General features: G+C 43.5%; 1 protein-coding gene across 4 annotated transcripts in view; it reads right to left on the reverse strand.

Annotated features, from left to right (window-relative positions):
- The window catches only part of grid2ipa (glutamate receptor, ionotropic, delta 2 (Grid2) interacting protein, a), a 138,727-nt gene that overhangs the window by 22,355 nt on the left and 90,992 nt on the right, over positions 1-25,380 (reverse strand). For all 4 annotated transcript variants that reach the window (XM_061974350.2, XM_061974353.2, XM_061974351.2 and 1 more), the window contains 6 exons: positions 20,225-20,521; positions 20,000-20,151; positions 15,143-15,295; positions 6,549-6,655; positions 6,258-6,405; positions 145-476 (listed from right to left, as the gene is read on the reverse strand). In XM_061974350.2, the coding sequence (XP_061830334.1) occupies positions 145-476; positions 6,258-6,405; positions 6,549-6,655; positions 15,143-15,295; positions 20,000-20,151; positions 20,225-20,521 (1,189 nt within the window). The remainder of the gene's footprint in view (positions 1-144; positions 477-6,257; positions 6,406-6,548; positions 6,656-15,142; positions 15,296-19,999; positions 20,152-20,224; positions 20,522-25,380) is intronic.

The following is a 25,380-nucleotide window of genomic DNA, read 5'->3' on the forward strand; positions in this document are numbered from 1 at the left end:
AATTTTTTATTAGTTACCCTCTTTTGACGATTATTGAAGCAACATAATATAAATCCAAGCTTTTTTCTATCGAATTACTTGAGATATATATAATAATAACTTTATAATATGTCAGATTGAAATAGTTTAAGGATGCTACTTTACCTCTTCGTAGTCATTTTCGGGGGTGAGAAAGTCATCCACGATGGCCACCCGCTGCCCCAGCTGTTCGCTCAGGGCATCCAGAAAGCGATCCGTGTCTTCGGACCGAGGCGGTTTTGAGAAGGTGTAACGGCGTTTGCTACTGCGACGGGGCGGGGGACTAGACAGGAAGTCGGCGGTTTCCGGCGGCGATGACGGAGGACTGTCCAGGCTGATGTAAGGGTTTGAGTCCACGCTGTTCTGACTGGTCAGCCCTGAAGGGTAGAACTGGGAAGGGGGAGGACTCGAGGGAGGCTCTGGCCAGGTGGTGGGAGGTGGGGGGCCTTTACGACTACCTGGGGAAGAAACATGTAGTATGGGGATTAGCCGCACACTTTAAAAATACCAAACCCCAAAAGCAGTGAAGTTGTCATGTTGTGTAAATGGTAAATAAAAAGAGAATACAATGATTTGCTAATCCTTTTCAACTTATATTCAATTGAATAGACTGCAAAGACAAGATATTTAAAGCCAGAACTGGTAAACTTTGTTATTTTTTGCAAATATTAGCTCATTTGGAATGCTGGCACAAGTGGCAAAAAAGACTGAGAACGTTGAGGAATGCTCATCAAACACACAGGCTAATTGGGAACAGGTGGGTGCCATGATTGGGTATAAAAGCAGCTTCCATGAAATGCTCAGTCATTCACAAACAAGGACGGGGCCAGGGTCACCACTTTGGCAACAAACGCGTGAGCAAATTGTTTAAGAACAACATTTCTCAACAAGCTATTGCAAGGAATTTAGGGATTTCACCATCTACGGTCTGTAATATCATCAGAAGTTTCAGAGAATCTGGAGAAATCTCTGCACGTAAGCCATGATATTACGGACCTTCGATCCCTCGGGCGGTAGTGCATCAAAAACGGACATCGGTGTGTAAAGGATATCACCACATGGGCTCAGGAACGCTTCAGAAAACCACTGTCAGTAACTACAGTTTGTCGCTACATCTGTAAGTGCAAGTTAAAACTCTACTATGCGAAGCCAAAGCCATTTATCAACAACACCCAGAAACGCCGCCGGCTTCGCTGGGCCCGAGATCATCTAAGATGGACTGATGCAAAAGTGGAAAGGTGTTCTGTGGTCTGACGAGTCCACATTTCAAATTGTTTTTGGAAATTGCGGTACAAAGAGGAAAAGAACCATCCGGACTGTTCTAGGTGTGCAAAGTGTAAAAGCCAGCATGTGTGATGGTATGGGGGTGTATTAGTGGCCAAGGCATGGGTAACTTACACATCTGTGAAGGCACCATTAATGCTGAAAGGTACATACAGGTTTTGGAGCAACATATGTTGCCATCCAAGCAACGTTATCATGGACGCCCCTGCTTATTTCAGCAAGACAATGCCAAGCCACGTGTTACAACAGCGTGGCTTCATAGTAAAAGAGTGCGGGTACTAGACTGGCCTGCCTGTAGTCCAGACCTGTCTCCCGTTGAAAATGTGTGGGGCAATATGAATCCTAAAATACCACAACGGCCATTTATCAACAACACCCAGAAGCGCATTCGGCTTCGCTGGGCCTGAGCTCATCAAAGATGGCCTGATGCAAAGTGGAAAAGTGTTCTGTGGTCTGACGAGTCCACATTTCAAATTGTTTTTGGAAATTGTGGACGTCGTGTCCTCCGGAACAAAGAGGAAAAGAACCATCCGGATTGTTCTAGATGCAAAGTTGAAAAGCCAGCATGTGTGATGGTATGGGGGTGTATTAGTGCCCAAGGCATGGGTAACTTACACATCTGTGAAGGCACCATTAATGCTGAAAGGTACATACAGGTTTTGGAGCAACATATGTTGCCATCCAAGCAACGTTACCATGGACGCCCCTGCTTATTTCAGCAAGACAATGCCAAGCCACGTGTTACAACAGCGTGGCTTCATAGTAAAAGAGTGCGGGTACTAGACTGGCCTGCCTGTAGACCAGACCTGTCTCCCGTTGAAAATGTGTGGCGCAATATGAATCCTAAAATACCACAACGGCCATTTATCAACAACACCCAGAAGCGCATTCGGCTTTGCTGGGCCCGAGCTCATCAAAGATGGCCTGATGCAAAGTAGAAAAGTGTTCTGTGGTCTGACGAGTCCACATTTCAAATTGTTTTTGGAAATTGTGGACATCGTGTCCTCTGCAACAAAGAGGAAAAGAACCATCCGGATTGTTCTAGATGCAAAGTTCAAAAGCCAGCATGTGTGATGGTATGGGGGTGTATTAGTGCCCAAGGCATGGGTAACTTACACATCTGTGAAGGCACCATTAATGCTGAAAGGTACATACAGATTTTGGAGCAACATATGTTGCCATCCAAGCAGTGTTATCATGGACGCCCCTGCTTATTTCAGCAAGACAATGCCAAGCCACGTGTTACAACAGCGTGGCTTCATAGTAAAAGAGTGTGAGTACTAGACTGGCCTGCCTGTAGTCCAGACCTGTCTCCCGTTGAAAATGTGTGGTGCAATATGAATCCTAAAATACCACAACGGCCATTTATCAACAACACCCAGAAGTGCATTCGGCTTCGCTGGGCCTGAGCTCATCAAAGATGGCCTGATGCAAAGTGGAAAAGTGTTCTGTGGTCTGACGTGACGAGTCCACATTTCAAATTGTTTTTGGAAATTGTGGACGTCGTGTCCTCCGGAACAAAGAGGAAAAGAACCATCCGGATTGTTCTAGATGCAAAGTTCAAAAGCCAGCATGTGTAATGGTATGGGGGTGTATTAGTGGCCAAGACATGGGTAACTTACACATCTGTGAAGGCGCCATTAATGCTGAAAGGTACATACAGGTTTTGGAGCAACATATGTTGCCATCCAAGCAATGTTATCATGGACGCCCCTGCTTATTTCAGCAAGACAATGCCAAGCCACGTGTTACAACAGCGTGGCTTCATAGTAAAAGAGTGCGGGTACTAGACTGGCCTGCCTGTAGTCCAGACATGTCTCCCGTTGAAAATGTGTGGTGCAATATGAATCCTAAAATACCACAACGGCTATTTATCAACAACACCCAGAAGCGCATTCGGCTTCGCTGGGCCTGAGCTCATCACAAATGGCCTGATGCAAAGTGGAAAAGTGTTCTGTGGTCTGACGAGTCCACATTTCAAATTGTTTTTGGAAATTGTGGACGTCGTGTCCTCCGGAACAAAGAGGAAAAGAACCATCCGGATTGTTCTAGATGCAAAGTTCAAAAGCCAGCATGTGTGATGGTATGGGGGTGTATTAGTGCCCAAGGCATGGGTAACTTACACATCTGTGAAGGCACCACTAATGCTGAAAGGTACATACAGGTTTTGGAGCAACATATGTTGCCATCCAAGCAACGTTATCATGGACGCCCCTGCTTATTTCAGCAAGACAATGCCAAGCCACGTGTTACAACAGCGTGGCTTCGTAGTCCCGGCAACAAATCTGCGTTCAAAGAACTCCGGCTTATTAGTGATTCCCAGAGCCCAAAAAAAGTCTGCGGGCTATAGAGCGTTTTCTATTGGGGCTCCAGTACTATGGAATGCCCTCCCGGTAACAATTAGAGATGCTACCTCAGTAGAAGCATTTAAGTCCCATCTTAAAACTCATTTGTATACTCTAGCCTTTAAATAGCCCCCCTGTTAGACCAGTTGATCTGCCGTTTCTTTTCTTTTCTCCTCTGCTCCCCTCTTCCTTGTGGAGGGGGGCGGGGCACAGGTCCGGTGGCCATGGATGAAATGCTGGCTGTCCAGAGTCGGGACCCGGGGTGGACCGCTCGCCTGTGCATCGGTTGAGAAGATCTCTGCGCTGCTGACCCGTCTCCGCTCGGGATGGTGTCCTGCTGGCCCCACTATGGACTGGACTCTTACTATTATGTTGGATCCACTATGGACTGGACTCTCACAATATTATGTCAGACCCACTCGACATCCATTGCTTTCGGTCTCCCCTAGAGGGGGGGGGGGGGGGGGTTACCCACATATGCGGTCCTCTCCAAGGTTTCTCATAGTCATTCACATCGACGTCCCACTGGGGTGAGTTTTTCCTTGCCCTTATGTGGGCTTTGTAGCGAGGATGTCGTTGTGGCTTGTGCAGCCCTTTGAGACACTTGTGATTTAGGGCTATATAAATAAACATTGATTGATTGATTGATAGTAAAAGAGTGCGGGTACTAGACTGGCCTGCCTGTAGTCCAGACCTGTCTCCCGTTGAAAATGTGTGGTGCAATATGAATCCTAAAATACCACAACGGCCATTTATCAACAACACCCAGAAGCGCATTCGGCTTCGCTGGGCCCGAGCTCATCAAAAATGGCCTGATGCAAAGTGGAAAAGTGTTCTGTGGTCTGACGAGTCCACATTTCAAATTGTTTTTGGAAATTGTGGACGTCGTGTCCTCTGCAACAAAGAGGAAAAGAACCATCCGGATTGTTCTAGATGCAAAGTTCAAAAGCCAGCATGTGTGATGGTATGGGGGTGTATTAGTGGCCAAGGCATGGGTAACTTACACATCTGTGAAGGCACCATTAATGCTGAAAGGTACATACAGGTTTTGGAGCAACATATGTTGCCATCCAAGCAGCGTTATCATGGACGCCCCTGCTTATTTCAGCAAGACAATGCCAAGCCACGTGTTACAACAGCGTGGCTTCATAGTAAAAGAGTGCGGGTACTAGACTGGCCTGCCTGTAGTCCAGACCTGTCTCCCGTTGAAAATGTGTGGTGCAATATGAATCCTAAAATACCACAACGGCCATTTATCAACAACACCCAGAAGCGCATTCGGCTTCGCTGGGCCTGAGCTCATCAAAGATGGCCTGATGCAAAGTGGAAAAGTGTTCTGTGGTCTGACGAGTCCACATTTCAAATTGTTTTTGGAAATTGCGGTACAAAGAGGAAAAGAACCATCCGTATTGTTCTAGATGCAAAGTTCAAAAGCCAGTATGTGTGATGGTATGGGGGTGTATTAGTGCCCAAGACATGGGTAACTTACACATCTGTGAAGGCACCATTAATGCTGAAAGGTACATACAGGTTTTGGAGCAACATATGTTGCCATCCAAGCAACGTTATCATGGACGCCCCTGCTTATTTCAGCAAGACAATGCCAAGCCACGTGTTACAACAGCGTGGCTTCATAGTAAAAGAGTGCGGGTACTAGACTGGCCTGCCTGTAGTCCAGACCTGTCTCCCGTTGAAAATGTTTGGTGCAATATGAATCCTAAAATACCACAACGGCCATTTATCAACAACACCCAGAAGCGCATTCGGCTTCGCTCATCAAAAATGGCCTGATGCAAAGTGGAAAAGTGTCTCTCATTGAAAAATGTGTGGTGCCTAAAATACCACAACGGAGACCCCCCGGACTGTTGAACAACTTAAGCTGTACATCAAGCAAGAATGGGAAAGAATTCCACTTCAAAAATGTGTCTCCTCAGTTCCCAAAAGTTTACTGAGTGTTGTTAAAAAGGAAAGGCCACGTAACACAGTGGTAAAAATGCCCCTTTGACAACTTTTTTGCCATTAAATTCTAAGTTCATGATTATTTGCAAAAAAAAATGAAGTTTCTCAGTTCGAACTTTAAGTGCAGTCTATTCAATTGAATATAAGTTGAAAAGGATTTGTTGTATTCTCTTTTTATTTACCATTTACACAACGTGACAACTTCACTGCTTTTTGTACATGACTTTTTAACTTTTTTGGTAACATGCTCCTCTCATTGCAAAAAGCGACACAGGTAACACAGATGTGTCATTTTGACTTTTTGTCTTCCCCAAACACAAAACCTGTTCTGCTTGGGGAAAAAAAAAAAGAAGTTTTTTTGTGTTTCCTTGTTCCAATTCCACCATCACCATATCCTCCATGTGAGCTGCCTCAGCTACTTGTATCAATTAAAAGGTAAATATAAAAAAAAATGTCATGAAATGCTTCGCAAAGTACCTTCATTGGCAAACATTTAAAGGCTATTCAGAAATGGGTTAGCAGCTTGCGGATTTACTGCAGACCTTCATCATTATTCCATCTAAAGTACCCTCCCTGTTCTCCCTCGTCATCAAATCAAATAAAAGAGTCATGCTGCATGCAGTAACTGAAGAATAATGTCCTCTTGGCTACCTGTGTGAGCACGCATTGTAGGGGACGCCGGGCGGGACGGAGGGTCCAGATCCAGCAAAGTCTCAGGGGCGGGAGGAGGGCGAGTCTTCAGAGACTTGGATCTCTTGGCTGAGTACATGTTCTCCAGTTCAGCGTACACGGCTGATAGCTGGCGTGGTGGAAATGTACAAAGAGACCAGAGTGAGACTGAATTGCCCTAAAAAAAAATAAAATAATGATGCTTGATACATTTTTGGTTGTGATATTCAAATTTGTCCTCCGGTGGAAGTGAAGGCGGGACCGGGTACGTACATTGGTGAGGTTGTTGGGAGTCTCGGGGAGGGAAGTACCGTCTCCTGACTGCCTTTCTCCTGGCGCCAACCTCATGCCAGCCTCCATTAGTGAGTCTGCACGGTAGCCTAAAGTAATTCGGCCGTTAAAATGAGCTGAAATCAGAACTTTCTCATTTTCTGACGGGAGGGAACCAATCATGCTGTGCTACGGTTTGGATTTAAAGCTGATTGGAGTCAATTTTTGGAATTCAAGACTGAACTTAGGTCTTTTTTTTTTCCATCCATCCATCCATCTTCTTCCGCTTATCCGAGGTCGGGTCGCGGGGGCAGCAGCCTAAGCAGGGAAGCCCAGACTTCCCTCTCCCCAGCCACTTCGTCCAGCTCCTCCCGGGGGATCCCGAGGCGTTCCCAGGCCAGCCGGGAGACATAGTCTTCCCAACGTGTCCTGGGTCTTCCCCGTGGCCTCCTACCGGTCGGACGTGCCCTAAACACCTCCCTAGGGAGGCGTTCGGGTGGCATCCTGACCAGATCTGGCTCCTCTCCATGTGGAGGAGCAGCGGCTTTACTTTGAGCTCCCCCCCGGATGGCAGAGCTTCTCACCCTATCTCTAAGGGAGAGACCCGCCACCCGGCGGAGGAAACTCATTTGGGCCGCTTGTACCCGTGATCTTGTCCTTTCGGTCATAACCCAAAGCTCATGACCATAGGTGAGGATGGCAACGTAGATCGACCGGTAAATTGAGAGCTTCGCCTTCCGGCTCAGCTCCTTCTTCACCACAACGGATCGATACAGCGTCCGCATTACTGAAGACGCCGCACCGATCCGCCTGTCGATCTCACCATCCACTCTTCCCTCACTCGTGAACAAGACTCCGAGGTACTTGAACTCCTCCACTCGGGGCAAGATCTCCTCCCCAACCCGGAGATGGCACTCCACCCTTTTCCGGGCGAGAACCATGGACTCGGACTTGGAGGTGCTGATTCTCATCCCAGTCGCTTCACACTCAGCTGCGAACCGATCCAGTGAGAGCTGAAGATCCTGGCCAGTCTTTTTTTAAATTTATTAAAAATAAAGATAGGCTCCAGCACCCCCCGCAACCCCCGAAAGGGACAAGCGGTAGAAAATGGATGGATGGATAAAGATACTATGCACAATTAAGTTAAGATCTAATACAACAACTAGAGATGTCCAATAATGGCTTTTTTGCCGATATTCCGATATTGTCCAACTCTTAATTACCGATTCCGATATCAACCGATACCGATATATACAGTCGTGGAATCAACACATTATTATGCCTAATTTTGTTGTGATGCCCCGCTGGATGCATTAAACAATGTAACAAGGTTTTCCAAAATAAATCAACTCAAGTTATGGAAAAAAATGCCATATTTATTATTGAAGTCACAAAGTGCATTATTTTTTTTAACATGCCCTCAAAACAGCAGCTTGGAGTTTTTGAGACATCCCTGAGAGAGCATGAGGAGGTTGAGGTGGGCGTGGTTTTGGGGGGCGTATATTGTAGCGTCCCGGAAGAGTTAGTGCTGTAAGGGGTTCTGGGTATTTGTTCTGTTGTGTTTACCGTATTTTTCGGACTATAAGTCGCAGTTTTTTTTCATAGTTTGGCCGGGGGTGCGACTTATACTCAAGAGTTTGTGTGAAATTATTAAACACATTAGCGCCAAGTGGCCAAGAGTTAGTGCTGCAAGGGGTACTGGGTATTTGTTCTGTTGTGTTTATGTTGTGTTACGGTGCGAAATGTGTTTGTCATTCTTGTACGGTGTGGGTTCACAGTGTGGCGCATATTTGTAACAGTGTTAAAGTTGTTTATACGGCCACCCTCAGTGTGACCTGTATGGCTGTTGACCAAGTACGCCTTGCATTCACTTGTGTGTGTGAAAAGCCGCATATATTATGTGACTGGGCCGGCACGCAAAGGCAGTGCCTTTAAGGTTTATTGGCGCTCTGTACTTCTCCCTACGTCCGTGTACACAGCGGCGTTTTAAAAAGTCATACATTTTACTTTTTGAAACAGATACCGATAATTTCCGATATTACATTTTAAAGCGTTTATTGTCATGTCTGTGTAATCATGTTTTGTCTTAGTCATGTTTTGTTTAGTTATTGGACTTTTTCGTTTCTGGCTTTTCACTCCCTTGTCTTGTTTTCATGATTACCCCATTAGTTTCACCTGTTCCACGTTTGGACTCATTGTGCACTCTTGTTTGTCACCATAGCAACCCATTAGTTTTCACCTGTCACGTCACGCACCTGTTTCACGTTTTGAGTCACGCACCTGTTTTCGTTAACCATGTCTGTAGTATTTAAGTTCATTGTTTTTCAGTTTGTCTTGCTGGTGACATCCCCACATTTATGCTCTGCACATTTCTGACTCTTTTTTCATGTCCATCGTTCACGCTGATCCTTTTTGTCCATGCCAAGTAAGTTTTGTTTATTATTGCCACAGTTAGTGTTTTTTGTTGTTCATAGTTTTTGCCTTTGTGCAAATGTGTGGTTTCATAGTTTGTTCTCCGCCATTGTGCGCGCCTTTTGTTTACTTCCTTGTTTTGTATTTATAGTGTTTAAATAAAAATGTACCTTCATTCCCGTCTCAACTTTCCGTTGCCTTCGAGAAAAACTAAACCCCAGGACCAAGTCGTGACATTTATCGGCCCATAATATCAGCAGTCCGATATTATCGGACATCTCTAACAACAATTGTATAATAATTCAGTTTGTACAAAAATAATAATGCTTGACACTGTTGGTTACCTCAAAAAAATATAAGAAACACCTCAGTAATTGACTTTGAAAAGCAAAGTCAATTAAAGCTGCAAGCAGCATTGGTCGGGCCCGCGTATTTGGCAGGTGCTAGTCCTAAGTGTCCCAATACTTTTGTCTACTTTTAGTCTGAAGTGTCCCAAGACTTTTGTCTAGTGTACCTACCTTGTCTGCATTGTGTGGGCACGTTGGTGCTTCCTGCTTTTAAGCAGCCATCTTAAAAAAAACAGCAGCGCAGCGGGTCTTTGAAGGGTCATAAAATCAAAACCGGAGCAGGTATTAAAACTCTGTTCTGTTATTTTATACACAAGGGTTTAATCTCTCTCCTGTGTTAGATTGAAGCCGAAACGACAAACGCGCTCAGAGGAGATAGTTTTTGAAGGAAGGTGACCGGTTTTTACAAAAAAAAATGTTTTGAAGGGGGAATAGCAAACTTCCTGTTGATTTTTGCTGGGGGTTGTCAATTTATGAAATGTAGGTCTAAGTGAGACCTACATAGAGGTTTATGTCTCTCCGACCTTCCCGGTGGGAGTTACAGGCAGTTTTGTCATTTTTTTCTTCCGAGGAGCAGTTTTTTTCTCCGTTTTATTCAAAAATTGCTCTAGAGCGCAATTTTTAAATTTGGGGTTAGGTTTTTTTATTAGATCGCAATTTTTGCCAGTCCTGATGTGTGCGTTCAGTTTGGTGAGTTTTGAAGCATGTTAAGGGGGTCAAATTACAACTCAAAGAGGCAAAAGTGACTGTTTTTAGTACTTTTTTGTCTTGAAGGGGGAATTGCCAACTTCCTGTTGATTTCTGCCCGATGATATACAATTATGAAAACTAGGTCTACGTCAGACCTACATACAGGTTTTTGTTTCATGTCTCTCCGATCTTCCTAGTGGGAGTTACAGGCAGTCTAGTTTGTTTTTTTCCTAGGGGGCGCTAGAGCACAATTTTGAGTTTTGGGGTTCGGTTTTTTTTTTAAAAAGGCAATTTTCGCAGGTCCTGATGTGTGGGTCAAATATGGTGAGTTTTGAAGCATGTTAAGTGGGTCAAATTACAGTTTAATGTGGCGGCGGAAGAATAAAGAATAATTAAAGCTGCAAGCAGCGTTGTTCGGGCCCGCGTATTTGGCAGGTGCTAGTCCTAAGTGTCCCAATACTTTTGTCTACTTTTAGTCTGAAGTGTCCCAAGACTTTTGTCTAGTGTACCTACCTTGTCTGCATTGTGTGGGCACGTTGGTGCTTCCTGCTTTTAAGCAGCCATTTTAAAAAAACAGCAGCGCAGCGGGTCTTTGAAGGGTCATAAAATCAAAACCGGAGCAGGTATTAAAACGCTGTTCTGTTATTTTATACACAAGGGTTTAATCTCTCTCCTGTGTTAGATTGAAGCCGAAACGACAAACGCGCTCAGAGGAGATAGTTTTTGAAGGAAGGTGACCGTTTTTTACAAAAAATTTGTTTTGAAGGGGGAATAGCAAACTTCCTGTTGATTTTTGCTGGGGGTTGTCAATTTATGAAATGTAGGTCTAAGTGAGACCTACATAGAGGTTTATGTCTCTCCGACCTTCCCGGTGGGAGTTACAGGCAGTTTTGTCATTTTTTTCTTCCGAGGAGCAGTTTTTTTCTCCGTTTTATTCAAAAATTGCTCTAGAGCGCAATTTTTAAATTTGGGGTTAGTTTTTTTTTATTAGATCGCAATTTTTGCCAGTCCTGATGTGTGCGTTCAGTTTGGAGAGTTTTGAAGCATGTTAAGGGGGTCAAATTACAACTCAAAGAGGCAAAAGTGACTGTTTTTAGTACTTTTTTGTCTTGAAGGGGGAATTGCCAACTTCCTGTTGATTTCTGCCCGATGATATACAATTATGAAAACTAGGTCTAAGTCAGACCTACATACAGGTTTTTGTTTCATGTCTCTCCGATCTTCCTAGTGGGAGATATAGGCAGTCTAGTTTTTTTTTCTCCTAGGGGGCGCTAGAGCGCAATTTTGAGTTTTGTGGTTCGTTTTTTTTTTTAAAAAAGGCCATTTTCGCAGGTCCTGATGTGTGGGTCAAATATGGTGAGTTTTGAAGCATGTTAAGTGGGTCAAATTACAGTTTAATGTGGCGGCGGAAGAATAAAGAATAAAGAATAAAACCTTACAAATTCAATAGGTCCTTATGTCCCATTGTATAAGGACTCCCTTTGGGAGTCCTTATACAATGGGCCATGCGGGCCCTAATTACTAATGTAAAATAATAATAAACATTATTATTTTACTAATGAAAATAATAATGTTTATTATTTTCAACAATAAACATTGTTGAAAATAAATAACCAAATAAAATAATGTTATTTAAGTCTGATTAGATTCAAAAGACATTAGCTGATGAATTAAAATTTAGATAAGATTCAAGTCAAATTTTAGTCAAAATCATTCTGGTATTAAGAGAATAATAGAGAATCGTCATTTCAATGTTTCTGTAAAAAGAGAGTATGAAATGAGAATAAAGTTGAATTTGATAGAAACAAGCCATAATGTCACCAGATTACCATCACGTTTTCTCAAGAATGAAGAGGTACCGTATTTTTCGGACTATAAGTCACAGTTTTTTTCATAGTTTGGCCGGGCTCCAGTGTGACTTATATACGTTTTTTTTCTTTTTTATTATGCATTTTCGGCAGGTGCGACTTATACTCCGGTGCGACTTATGTATGTTTTTTTCCTTTTTTATTATGCATTTTCGGCAGGTGCGACTTATACTCCGGTGCGACTTATACTCCGAATGCCGTATTTTCCGCACTATTAGCCGCACCTAAAAACCACAAATTTACTCAAAAGCTGACAGTGCGGCTTATAACCCGGTGCGCTTTATATATGGATTAATATTAAGATTCATTTTCATAAAGTTTAGGTCTCGCAACTACGGTAAACAGCCGCCATCTTTTTCCCCCGTAGAACAGGAAGCGCTTCTTCTTCTACGCCAAGCAACCGCCAAGGTAAGCACCCGCCCCCATAGAAGAAGAAGCGCGCGGGTATTACGTTTCATTTCCTTTGTGTGTTTACATCTGTAAAGACCACAAAATGGCTCCTACTAAGCGACACACTGTGGTTCTAGCTTGCCATGCTAATGGCCAGAAACTTCCACCCATGGTGATATTCAAAAGGAAGACCTTGCCAAAAGAGACCTTTCCAGCCGGCGTCATCATAAAAGCTAACTCGAAGGGATGGATGGATGAAGAAAAGATGAGCGAGTGGTTAAGGGAAGTTTACGCGAAGAGGCCGGGTGGCTTTTTTCACGCAGCTCCGTCCATGTTGATATACGACTCCATGCGCGCCCACATCACAGATGGTGTCAAAAAACAAGTGAAGCACACAAATACAACACTCGCCGTCATTCCGGGTGGATTAACCAAAGAACTCCAACCGCTCGATATTGGTGTCAACAAGGCATTTAAAGCATGACTGCGAACGGCGTGGGAACAATGGATGACCGAAGGCGAACACACATTCACTAAGACAGGGAGACAGCGCCGGACGACATACGCCAACATCTGCCAGTGGATCGTAAATGCCTGGGCGGATATTTCGGTCTCAACTGTGGTCCGAGCTTTCCGGAAGGCAGGATTCACGGAACAGCTTGAAAAACAACAGCGACACTGACTCCGATGACTTCGACGAGACGGAGCCGGCCATTTTGGATCCCGTAATTCGCCCAACTTTTCAATTCGGACACCGTAGGAGAAGAATTCGAGGGATTTATGAATGAAGAATAACTTCAGAAAGTGAGTGTTATGTTTATTTTGTGTGTTGTGACATTAACGTTCGAGCAACATTAAGTTATTGCTATTGCTCTGCACTATTTTGAATTTTCCTATGTTTGTGATTGCACATTTGCACATTACCGTACATTTTGGGAGTGAACAGAGTTGTTAGAACGCTGGTTTTTAATATATTATTAAAGTTTGACTCACCTATCTGACTGTTTTTTTGACATTCCCTGTAGCGCAGTTAGATGCGGCTTATAACACGGGGCGGCTTATAGGTGGACAAAGTTTTGACAAAAAAATTTGTTTTGAAGGGGGAATAGCAAACTTCCTGTTGATTTTTGCTGGGGGTTGTCAATTTATGAAATGTAGGTCTAAGTGAGACCTACATAGAGGTTTATGTCTCTCCGACCTTCCCGGTGGGAGTTACAGGCAGTTTTGTCATTTTTTTTCTGTAGCGCAGTTAGATGCGGCTTATAACACGGGGCGGCTTATAGGTGGACAAAGTTTTGACAAAAAATTTGTTTTGAAGGGGGAATAGCAAACTTCCTGTTGATTTTTGCTGGGGGTTGTCAATTTATGAAATGTAGGTCTAAGTGAGACCTACATAGAGGTTTATGTCTCTCCGACCTTCCCGGTGGGAGTTACAGGCAGTTTTGTCATTTTTTTTCTGTAGCGCAGTTAGATGCGGCTTATAACACGGGGCGGCTTATAGGTGGACAAAGTTTTGACAAAAAATTTGTTTTGAAGGGGGAATAGCAAACTTCCTGTTGATTTTTGCTGGGGGTTGTCAATTTATGAAATGTAGGTCTAAGTGAGACCTACATAGAGGTTTATGTCTCTCCGACCTTCCCGGTGGGAGTTACAGGCAGTTTTGTCATTTTTTTCTGTAGCGCAGTTAGATGCGGCTTATAACACGGGGCGGCTTATAGGTGGACAAAGTTTTGACAAAAAATTTGTTTTGAAGGGGGAATAGCAAACTTCCTGTTGATTTTTGCTGGGGGTTGTCAATTTATGAAATGTAGGTCTAAGTGAGACCTACATAGAGGTTTATGTCTCTCCGACCTTCCCGGTGGGAGTTACAGGCAGTTTTGTCATTTTTTTCTGTAGCGCAGTTAGATGCGGCTTATAACACGGGGCGGCTTATAGGTGGACAAAGTTTTGACAAAAAATTTGTTTTGAAGGGGGAATAGCAAACTTCCTGTTGATTTTTGCTGGGGGTTGTCAATTTATGAAATGTAGGTCTAAGTGAGACCTACATAGAGGTTTATGTCTCTCCGACCTTCCCGGTGGGAGTTACAGGCAGTTTTGTCATTTTTTTTCTGTAGCGCAGTTAGATGCGGCTTATAACACGGGGCGGCTTATAGGTGGACAAAGTTTTGAAATATGCCGTTCATTGAAGGCGCGGCTTATAACACGGGGCGGCTTATGGTGCGGAAAATACGGTAATACGGTAACTGAATAAGAGATCATTTTACAAGAATAGAGCTTGAATTTACAAGAAGGGTTTACAGTAGATCAGAATTCACCAGTGTAAAGTTACGATATAAAAAAAAAACCTCAGAATTTTACAAAATAAAGTAACATTGCATGGGAATTTATTTGAAAGAATAGTATGAAAATAAACTATTTATGTGGGAAATGGCGAGAATAAAGATGTATAGTTTGTCACGAGAGGGTGACAGCGGCTGCTGGGCATGTGAAAATAAATAAATAAATAAATAAAGGCTTCACCACAGCAAATCTGAGCTTTTCTTGATGTCACTCCCACACAGCGTAGACAAATGTCGCCATAACAAAGACCGACCTATGAAAAGTTGGTCAAATTAGCAAACAAGAGAAAGAGTTATGTTAATTTTAGTTAATCAATAAAGAAAAGTTTGCTGAGCAGCTAAGAAATATTAAATGTTTTTATTGTCATCTATTAGTTGTTATTTCAATGATATTAACAGGATATTTTCTTTTTCTATCTTATATTTGGGTCAAAACCGTAACAGTGTCAATCAAAACTGAGCATTGTTATCTTCATGAACATCTAATTAGTTAATAATAATAGGCCAGTTATATAAAAAGTTTCTGCATTGAAGGTTGTGAGGTTCTGTACCCATGCCCAAGTGTGTGCCAATGACCAGGTCATCAGAGCTCCGCCCCCTCACACTGCTCCTGTACGTGGTGCCCGTTACCCTCACGGAGCTGCTACGGCGATGGGGCTCAACCTCGGGTTCTGGAGGAGGGGGAGGAGGAGGTGGTGGTGGAACTGGAACACACACACATATTGGGAACAAACACAGGGGCCCACGAAGCGCCTGACCGGATCTTGCCCACAGAATCACTTGAGGACCTTCAAGGTACACTATATTGCCAAAAGTATTTGGCCATTGTCGGAGGCAGATATTTACATATATCCGAATTTAAGTTGTACTTCTTCCATTTCTTTGTCATATTTGAAAACAGCTCGTGTTTTCCATTTCTTCTCTTGATGCTCTGTCAGCAAGTATACTGTGTGTGTTAACCTTGAGTTCTTTGGAATGTGTTTTGACTAGCATTTGTTTTGTCTACAGAGATGGGACGAGAGAGAGGGTGGTGGGATCGGGAGGACAGACCATTTTGGGAGGCGCAATAGAATGTTCTATGGTTAGACTGGTCTCAATCAATGTATATTGGCAAAGCGTTGAGAATATACATCAAAATACCTATTCTGTCTCTGGTGGTTTTTCAACTCAGCTTTAAGTGTCGGAAAGAACTTGGGAGCGAATTGTGACTTGAATTCCCTGGGAGGATGGGAGGAAATTGTTGCGTTTTGGACCAGTTGTTCCTCCCAGGGAATTCAGCTGAGTTGAAAAACCACCAGAGACAGAATAGGTATTTTGTTGTATATTCTCAAAGCTTTGCCAATATACATTGATTGAGACCAGTCTAACCATAGAACATTCTATTGCGCCTCCCAAAATGGTCTGTCCTCCCGATCCCACCACCCTCTCTCTCGTCCCATCTCTGTAGACAAAACAAATGCTAGTCAAAACACATTCCAAAGAACTCAAGGTTAACACACACAGTATACTTGCTGACAGAGCATCAAGAGAAGAAATGGAAAACACGAGCTGTTTTCAAATATGACAAAGAAATGGAAGAAGTACAACTTAAATTCGGATATATGTAAATATCTGCCTCCGACACCATCCATCCAAACGATGAGAATCAGGTGTCCTATTCACTTGGCCCGGTGTATCAAATCAAGCACTTAGGCATGGAGACTGTTTCTACAAACATTTTGTGAAAGAATGGGCCGCTTTCAGTTATTTCCGGCGTGGAACTGTCACAGGATGCCACCGGTGCAACAAATCCAGTCGTGAAATTTCCTCGCTCCTAAAATATTCCAAAGTCAACTTTATTATAAGAAAAGCGAAGAGTTTGGGAACAACAGCAACTCAGCCACCAAGTGGTAGGCCACGTAAACGGACAGATTCGGATGCTGAAGCGCATAGTGCAAAGACTTTCTGCAAAGTCAGTTGCTACAGAGCTCCAAACTTCATGTGACCTTAAAATTAGCCCACGTACAGTACGCAGAGAGCTTCATGCAATGGGTTTCCATGGCCGAGCAGCTGCATCTAAGCCATACATCACCAAGTCCAATGCAAAGCGTGGGACGCAGTGGTGTAAATCACGTCGCCAGTGGACTCTAGTACAGTGGAGACGCCTTCTCTGGACTGATGAATCACGCTTTTCCATCTGGCAATCTGATGGACCAGTCTGGGTTTTGGAGGTTGCCAGGAGAACGCTACATTTCGGACTGCATTGTGCCGAGCGTGACATTTGGTGGAGGAGGAATTATGGTGTGGGGCTGTTTTTCAGGAGTTAGGCTCTGCCCCTTAGAAAGTTCCTTTCACTGGAGTGAAAGGAACTTTGACTGTTTCAGGATACTAAAACATTTTGGACAATTCCATGCTCCCAACCTTGTGGGAACAGTTTGGAGCAGGCCCCTTCTTCCAACATGACTGTGCACCAGTACACGAAGCAAGGTCCATAAGGATGACAAGAGTCTGGTGTGGATGAACTTGACTGGCCTGCACAGAGTCCTGACCTGAACCCGATATGAATTAGAACGGAGACTGAGAGCCAGGCCTTCTCCACCAACACCAACGCGCTTTTGGAAGAATGCATACCTGCCAACTTTTGAAATCAGAAAAACCTAGTAGCCAGGGTCCAGGGGCCGCAGGCCCCGGTAGGTCCAGGACAAAGTCCTGGTGGGGGGTTCAGGCTTCGCCCCCGACGCAAAATGATTGATTGCATTCAGACAGGTTAAAATGTTGCTGAAACCGTCACTTTTCTATCAGTCACAGTGACTTTTCAAAACAAAAATATTACAGCCAAAATCATATGGGTTGATTGACATGTTTATTCTGTAAGCTAACTTCAATAGTTTGAAATGATTTTGACAGTTAATGCCAGTTATCCTGTCAACCTTTCACAAGACTTCAATTTGTTAATTGAAAGTATAAACACAGTATAAACACTTTTGAGTCTATTTCTTCCGCGAGTATTTTGTAAATGTTTTCGCCTGTGGAAGCCGTATTGCATTCCCTCAAAGACAGAAGTACTGACAATACTTTTCCAACGTCGTCATCGAAATATCGAACACAAATGAGGGTACAGTTTTACATCGTCATAATCGGTGTTCCAAGACACTGAATAATGTTTGATGTTTTGCAGGGCCGGCCCGTGGCATAGGCCGTATAGGCAAATGCTAAGGGCGCCGTCCATAAGGGGGCGCCACGCCAGTGCCACAAATGTTGGAGAAAAAAAAAGAAAAAAAAAAAGTTGTTACTATTATTTCTAAATACAAAAAAATAATCTCACGTTAATTAAAATGCAAAGTAAAGCCTATTTAATAGAAATATTATTTGTTACAACATTACGCCCCCCCTCCTCCCCCCGCACGGTGCGCCCCCCTCCCTTCCCGTATCATGACTCTTTTTGGACGTCACCACATCAAAAAATCAACACAAGATGTCAAAACGGCCAAAACTGTCAGGTGCCCTGGGAAGAAAAAAGAGAAAAGAAGAGGAGGAGAAACGAGAAAAAGACAAGAGGTAGCAGGTAGGTAACGTTAGCCTACATGAAATTATTTGTCTGTTACAGAATGTGATAGTAACCTGGCTTTTTAGCATTAAGCTAATGTTACATGATTCGGCAATTGCTAATCAATAAATAGCTAGTTGTGTTTTAACGTCGGGTTAATATTGTGGAGGGGGCTAAATTGTTATGGAAAATAACAATGTAACGTTAGGTAATTACAGTACTCCCACCTTACATTCCTCAGGGACATTTGTATTAGATCTTTTAAGCAGGTGTTTTTTGTTTACATTGTTATTGCCTTCTGGTTAGCTAATGTTTGCCCTGCAGGTAATAGTCACTTTTCCACCCCTTTATATATTAGGTATAGTTGTAAGTAAAAAAAAAAGGTCAAAGACAAAGCTATTCGGGTTCTTGTGAGTATATACACTCCACTGCCGATGTGGGGGGGGGGGGGGGGGGGGCGCCACCTAAAATCTTGCCTAGGGCGCCTGATGTTTTGGTTCGACCACATCCATATTTTTGGGCGATTTTCGAGTCGGGAAACATTTTCCGAAATAACTGTCCCATGTGATCAGCCAGTGCGATTGGAAGTCCATGCTCAATTATTGCCTCCGTAAATAAAACTTCGGCATTTATCACATCCAAAGAATCTGTTTGGGCGACGAAAAACGTTGAAAGTTTTCCACTTGTATCGCTAGCAACGGCATTAGACTTGTGTTTTTTTTTGTCCCAACGTGGTCTTTTACATCGCTAATTCCTCCGTGTCCGATCGAAAAATCTTGTCTGCACAAGGTGCAATTCGCGTAGTTTTCACCCTTTTTGGAACGGATAATTATTCCCGGATAGGCTTTTGAATATTCTTCACGGAATGACTGCGGTTTTCTTTTCGGTTTAAGACTCGTTTGCGATTTTTCTCCGGCTGATTCCGTGATCGTTCGCTCGTTTGGAAACAATGGCAACTGGTGCCTCGTGCTTGGCAGCGGTGCTATAAATAGCCTCGCGCATGGCATTCGGAATGGCTCGATAGGAAGTTACGGGAAGCAGTGTCGATTGTCATTGTTGTTACGCAATTTCGTGAATAAAACTTAAAATTGTTTTATTTTTTTTTAATTAATGAAAAACCGTATTTTTTTATCACTGCAACCGTAACCCGGAATAGGTTGATGAAAACCGTACAAATTACGGGAAAACCGGAGTAGTTGGCGGGTATGTGTAAATCACGTCGCCACTGGACTCTAGAGCAGTGGAGACGCCTTCTCTGGAGTGATGAATCACACTTTTCCATCTGGCAATCTGATGGACCAGTCTGGGTTTTGGAGGTTGCCAGGAGAACGCTACATTTCGGACTGCATTGTGTGGAATTTGGTGGAGGAGTAATTATGGTGTGGGGTTGTTTTTCAAGGTTGGCCCCTTAGTTCCAGTGAAAGGAACTTTGAATGCTCCAGGATACCAAAACATTTTGGACAATTCCATGCTCCCAACCTTGTGGGAACAGTTTGGAGCTGGCCCCTTCCTCTTCCAACATGACTGTGCACCAGCACACAAAGCAAGGTCCATAAGGATGACAAGAGTCTGGTGTGGATGAACTTGACTGGCCTGCACAGAGTCCTGACCTGAACCCGATATGAATTAGAACGGAGACTGAGAGCCAGGCCTTTTGGAAGAATGGTGGAAAATCCCTATAAACACACTCCGCAACCTTGTGGACAGCCTTCCCAGAAGAGTTGAAGCTGTAATAGCTGCAAAAGGTCATATTGAACCCTATGGGTTAGGAATGGGATGGCACTTCATGTTCATATGTGAGTCAAGGCAGGTGGCCAAATACTTTTGGCAATATAGTGTAACATGAAAGCTTGGAAAAAGATAAAAAAAGGTGTACTCTCACCTGTCGCCTTGAATCCAAGAAAGCGTGAGATCTTGCCCTGGCAGTGTTCTTGCTCTTCATACGTCAGCAGCTGGTAGACAAATTGCCAGATCACCTGCTTGGCTGGAGTATCCAGAACAGGGAACACATCCACGATCAGCGTGTCAACATTTCTGTTGCGTGGGGGGAAAAAACAAACAAACATTGGAACAATTTCCACCCTTTCTGAAGCTTCTTCTCGCTCACCTGTGCTGGAAGAAGTTCTCCAGGGCCTTGCAGATGGTGTACTTCTCCTGGACGGTCAGCAGGTGCTCCAGCTGCTGCCCGAAGGTGCGGCCATGAACTCGGATGCTGGAGGGGAGAATGTCGGCCACCCACTGCAGGGAGCTGAGCACGGGGGAGCGAGCGCGCTCCGTGGCCAGGCCGCTGCCCACCAGGTCCTGCTCCGACAGGGAGAACGAGGCCGTGCCGTCCTCCACGACCAGGGTGGGCATGGCACCGCTTCCCTGAAGCATGGACACCACCTTCTCGTGGGAGGAGGTTCTATACGAGCAGGCACACAAGTGCTACATGTTAGACTTTTAAAGGGGAACATTATCACCAGACCTATGTAAGCGTCAATATACAGGTAAAAGCCAGTAAATTAGAATATTTAGAAAAACTTGATTTATTTCAGTAATTGCATTCAAAAGGTGTAACTTGTACATTATATTTATTCATTGCACACAGACTGATGCATTCAAATGTTTATTTCATTTAATTTTGATGATTTGAAGTGGCAACAAATGAAAATCCAAAATTCCGTGTGTCACAAAATGAGAATATTACTTAAGGCTAATACAAAAAAGGGATTTTTAGAAATGTTGGCCAACTGAAAAGTATGAAAATGAAAAATATGAGCATGTACAATACTCAATACTTGGTTGGAGCTCCTTTTGCCTCAATTACTGCGTTAATGCGGCGTGGCATGGAGTCGATGAGTTTCTGGCACTGCTCAGGTGTTATGAGAGCCCAGGTTGCTCTGATAGTGGCCTTCAACTCTTCTGCGTTTTTGGGTCTGGCATTCTGCATCTTCCTTTTCACAATACCCCACAGATTTTCTATGGGGCTAAGGTCAGGGGAGTTGGCGGGCCAATTTAGAACAGAAATACCATGGTCCGTAAACCAGGCACGGGTAGATTTTGCGCTGTGTGCAGGCGCCAAGTCCTGTTGGAACTTGAAATCTCCATCTCCATAGAGCAGGTCAGCAGCAGGAAGCATGAAGTGCTCTAAAACTTGCTGGTAGACGGCTGCGTTGACCCTGGATCTCAGGAAACAGAGTGGACCGACACCAGCAGATGACATGGCACCCCAAACCATCACTGATGGTGGAAACTTTACACTAGACTTCAGGCAACGTGGATCCTGTGCCTCTCCTGTCTTCCTCCAGACTCTGGGACCTCGATTTCCAAAGGAAATGCAAAATTTGCTTTCGTCAGAAAACATGACTTTGGACCACTCAGCAGCAGTCCAGCTCTTTTTTTCCTTAGCCCAGGTGAGACGCTTTGCGCGCTGTTTCTTGGTCAACAGTGGCTTGACACGAGGTATGCGGCAGTTGAAACCCATGTCTTTCAAGCGTCTCTTGGTGGTGGATCTTGAAGCACTGACTCCAGCAGCTGTCCACTCCTTCTGAATCTCCCCCACATTTTTGAATGGGTTTTTTTTCACAATCTTGACCAGGGCGCGGTGATCCCTATCGCTTGTACACTTTTTCTGACCACAGTTTTTCCTTCCCTTTGCCTCTCCATTAATGTGTTTGGACACAGAGCTCTGAGAACAGCCAGCCTCCTCAGCAATAACCTTTTGTGTCTTTCCCTCCTTGTGCAATGTGTCGATGGTTGCCTTTTGGACAGCTGTCAAATCTGAAGTCTTCCCCATGTTTGTGTAGGCTTCAGAACTGGACTGAGAGACCATTTAAAGCCCTTTGCAGGTGTTTTGAGTTAATCAGCTGATTAGTTTGTGGCACCAGGTGTCTTCAAAATTTAACCCTTACACAATATTCTAATTTTGTGACACACGGAATTTTGGATTTTCATTTGTTGCCACTTCAAATCATCAAAATTAAATGAAATAAACATTTGAATGCATCAGTCTGTGTGCAATGAATAAATATAATGTACAAGTTACACCTTTTGAATGCAATTACTGAAATAAATCAAGTTTTTCAAAATATTCTAATTTACTGGCTTTTACCTGTATACCTTGATGTTGCAGAAAAAAGACCATATATTTTTTAACCGATTTCCGAACTCTAAATGGGTGAATTTTGGCGAATTAAACGCCTTTCTAATATTCGCTCTCGGAGCGATGACGTCACAACATATCCAACCGTATGTCTACTTACTTTTTTTTTGTTTGTTAGCACTATGCAGGAGTAAAATGGCATCTACAGTGCCAGGATTCATGCGAGAGCGCCTGGCCTCTAAAATGCGCCCTGCTGCGCTGAAGGAGCGCTCACTTGCGCCACTTGTTGCTGGGACGCGGTGCCTGATGAAAAATTGACTGTTTCAAAGAGTGCTGCTCGTTTTTCGTATGTGGGTAAAAACATTTAATTATGTATATACAGTGGGGCAAAAAAGTATTTAGTCAGCCACCAATTCTCCCGTCCAAAGGCAAAACCCAGTAACTCAATTTTGGTCAAAACTGAGCTGATAATAATTTTGGAGTTACTAGGTGATATGCTGAACATTCTGAACGAAAATTGCAGGCTGGAATTGCGGATACCAATTAACATCAACAAAGCAGAAATCAAATCTCTGTGAATGGATGGGACTTTAATATAAAATAGATTGGTTTTCGTTAGTTTTATCAAAATCAGCTGGAAGTGAGTTACTAGGTTCTGCTTTTGGACGGGAGAATTGTGCAAGTTCTCCCACTTAAAATGATGACAGAGGTCTGTAATTTTCATCATAGGTACACTTCAACTGTGAGAGACAGAATGTGAAAAAAATATCCATGAATTCACATTGTAGGATTTTTAAATAATTTATTTGTAAATTATGGTGGAAAATAAGTATTTGGTCAATAACAAAAATTCAACTCAAAACTTTGTAATATAACCTTTGTTGGCAATAACAGAGGTCAAACGATTACTATAGGTCTTTACCAGGTTTGCACACACAGTAGCTGGTATTTTGGCAAATTCCTCCATGCAGATCTTCTCGAGAGCAGTGATGTTTTGGGGCTGTCGCCGAGCAACACGGACTTTCAACTCCCTCCACAGATTTTCTTTGGGGTTGAGGTCTGGAGACTGGCTAGGCCACTACAGGACTTTCAAATGCTTCTTATGGAGCCACTCCTTCGTTGCCCGGGCGGTGTGTTTGGGATCATTGTCATGCTGGAAGACCCAGCCACGTTTCATCTTCAAAGCTCTCACTGATGGAAGGAGGTTTTGGCTCAAAATCTCACGATACATGGCCCCATTCATTCTTTCCTTAACACGGATCAGTCGGCCTGTCCCCTTAGCAGATAAACAGCCCCAAAGCATGATGTTTCCACCCCCATGCTTCACAGTAGGTATGGTGTTCTTGGGATGCAACTCAGTATTCTTCTTCCTCCAAACACGACGAGTTGAGTTTATACCAAAAAGTTCTATTTTGGTTTCATCTGACCACATGACATTCTCCCAATCCTCTGCTGTATCATCCATGTGCTCTCTGGCAAACTTCAGAGGGGCCTGGACATGCACTGGCTTAAGCAAGGGGACACGTCTGGCACTGCAGGATTTGATTCCCTGTCGGCGTAGTGTGTTACTGATGGTAACCTTTGTTACTTTGGTCCCAGCTCTCTGCAGGTCATTCACCAGGTCCCCCCGTGTGGTTCTGGGATTTTTGCTCACCGTTCTCATGATCATTTTGAACCCACGGGATGAGATCTTGCATGGAGCCCCAGATTGAGGGAGATTATCAGTGGTCTTGTATGTCTTCCATTTTCTGATAATTGCTCCCACAGTTGATTTTTTCACACCAAGCTGCTTGCCTATTGTAGATTCACTCTTCACAGTCTGGTGCAGGTCTACAATTCTTCTCCTGGTGTCCTTCGACAGCTCTTTGGTCTTGGCCATAGTGGGGTTTGGAGTCTGACTGTTTGAGGGTGTGGACAGGTGTCTTTTATACAGATAACGAGTTCAAACAGGTGCCATTAATACAGGTAACGAGTGGAGGACAGAAGAGCTTCTTAAAGAAGAAGTTACAGGTCTGTGAGAGCCAGAGATCTTCCTTGTTTGAAGTGACCAAATACTTATTTTCTACCATAATTTACAAATAAATTCTTTAAAATTCCTACAATGTGAATTTCTGGATTTTTTTTTCACATTCTGTCTCTCACAGTTGAAGTGTACCTATGATGAAAATTACAGACCTCTGTCATCATTTTAAGTGGGAGAACTTGCACAATCGGTGGCTGACTAAATACTTTTTTGCCCCACTTGTATATGAAATACTTGGTGAATTGTAGCTGTAAATATACTCCTCCCCTCTTAACCACGCCCGCAACCACGACCCCGCCCCACCCCCCACCTCCCGAAATCGGAGGTCTCAAGGTTGGCAAGTATGTATTTTGGACAAAATTGGGACTTTTGACCATTTTGGCCGCCTTTTCCCCTCTGCTTCCCCGCCTTCCTGTGCACCATTGCTGGGTGTGTTTTGGACATTTCTAGCATGTTTTACTCAATATAGGTCATAACATCTCAGCAACAAGCTGTAATATCTTACTGAGATCATTTAGGAGCAAAACACTTAAAACAAGTAAAACACTCTAACATAAAATCTGCTTAGTGAGAAGAATGATCTTATCAGACAGAAAATAAGCAAATATCACCCTTATTTGACATATTTCATCTTACTTAGATTTCACTTTTTGCAGTGTAGCCATAGCACGTTTTTTTTTTTTTTTTTACAGAATCAGCTTTTTAAAGTTTTTACTATTTTTTTTCAAACAAACCAACCACCCTATACAATACGTGTTGTTAAAGGGGAACATTATCACAATTTCAGAATGGTTAAAACCATTAAAAATCAGATCCCAGTGGCTTATTTTATTTTTCGAAGTTTTTTTCAGAATTTTACCCATCACGCAATATCCCTAAAAAAAAGCTTCAAAGTGCCTGATTTTAACCATCGTTATATACACCCGTCCATTTTCCTGTGACGTCACATAGTGATGCCAACACAAACAAACATGGCGCATAGAACAGCAAGCTATAGCGACATTAGCTCGGATTCAGACTCGGATTTCAGCGGCTTAAGCGATTCAACAGATTACGCATGTATTGAAACGGATGGTTGTAGTGTGGAGGCAGGTAGTGAAAACCAAATTGAAGAAGAAACTGAAGCTATTGAGCCATATCGGTTTGAAACCGACGA

Source organism: Nerophis lumbriciformis, linkage group LG22 (genome assembly GCF_033978685.3).
Source record: "Nerophis lumbriciformis linkage group LG22, RoL_Nlum_v2.1, whole genome shotgun sequence".
NCBI lineage: Eukaryota > Metazoa > Chordata > Actinopteri > Syngnathiformes > Syngnathidae > Nerophis > Nerophis lumbriciformis.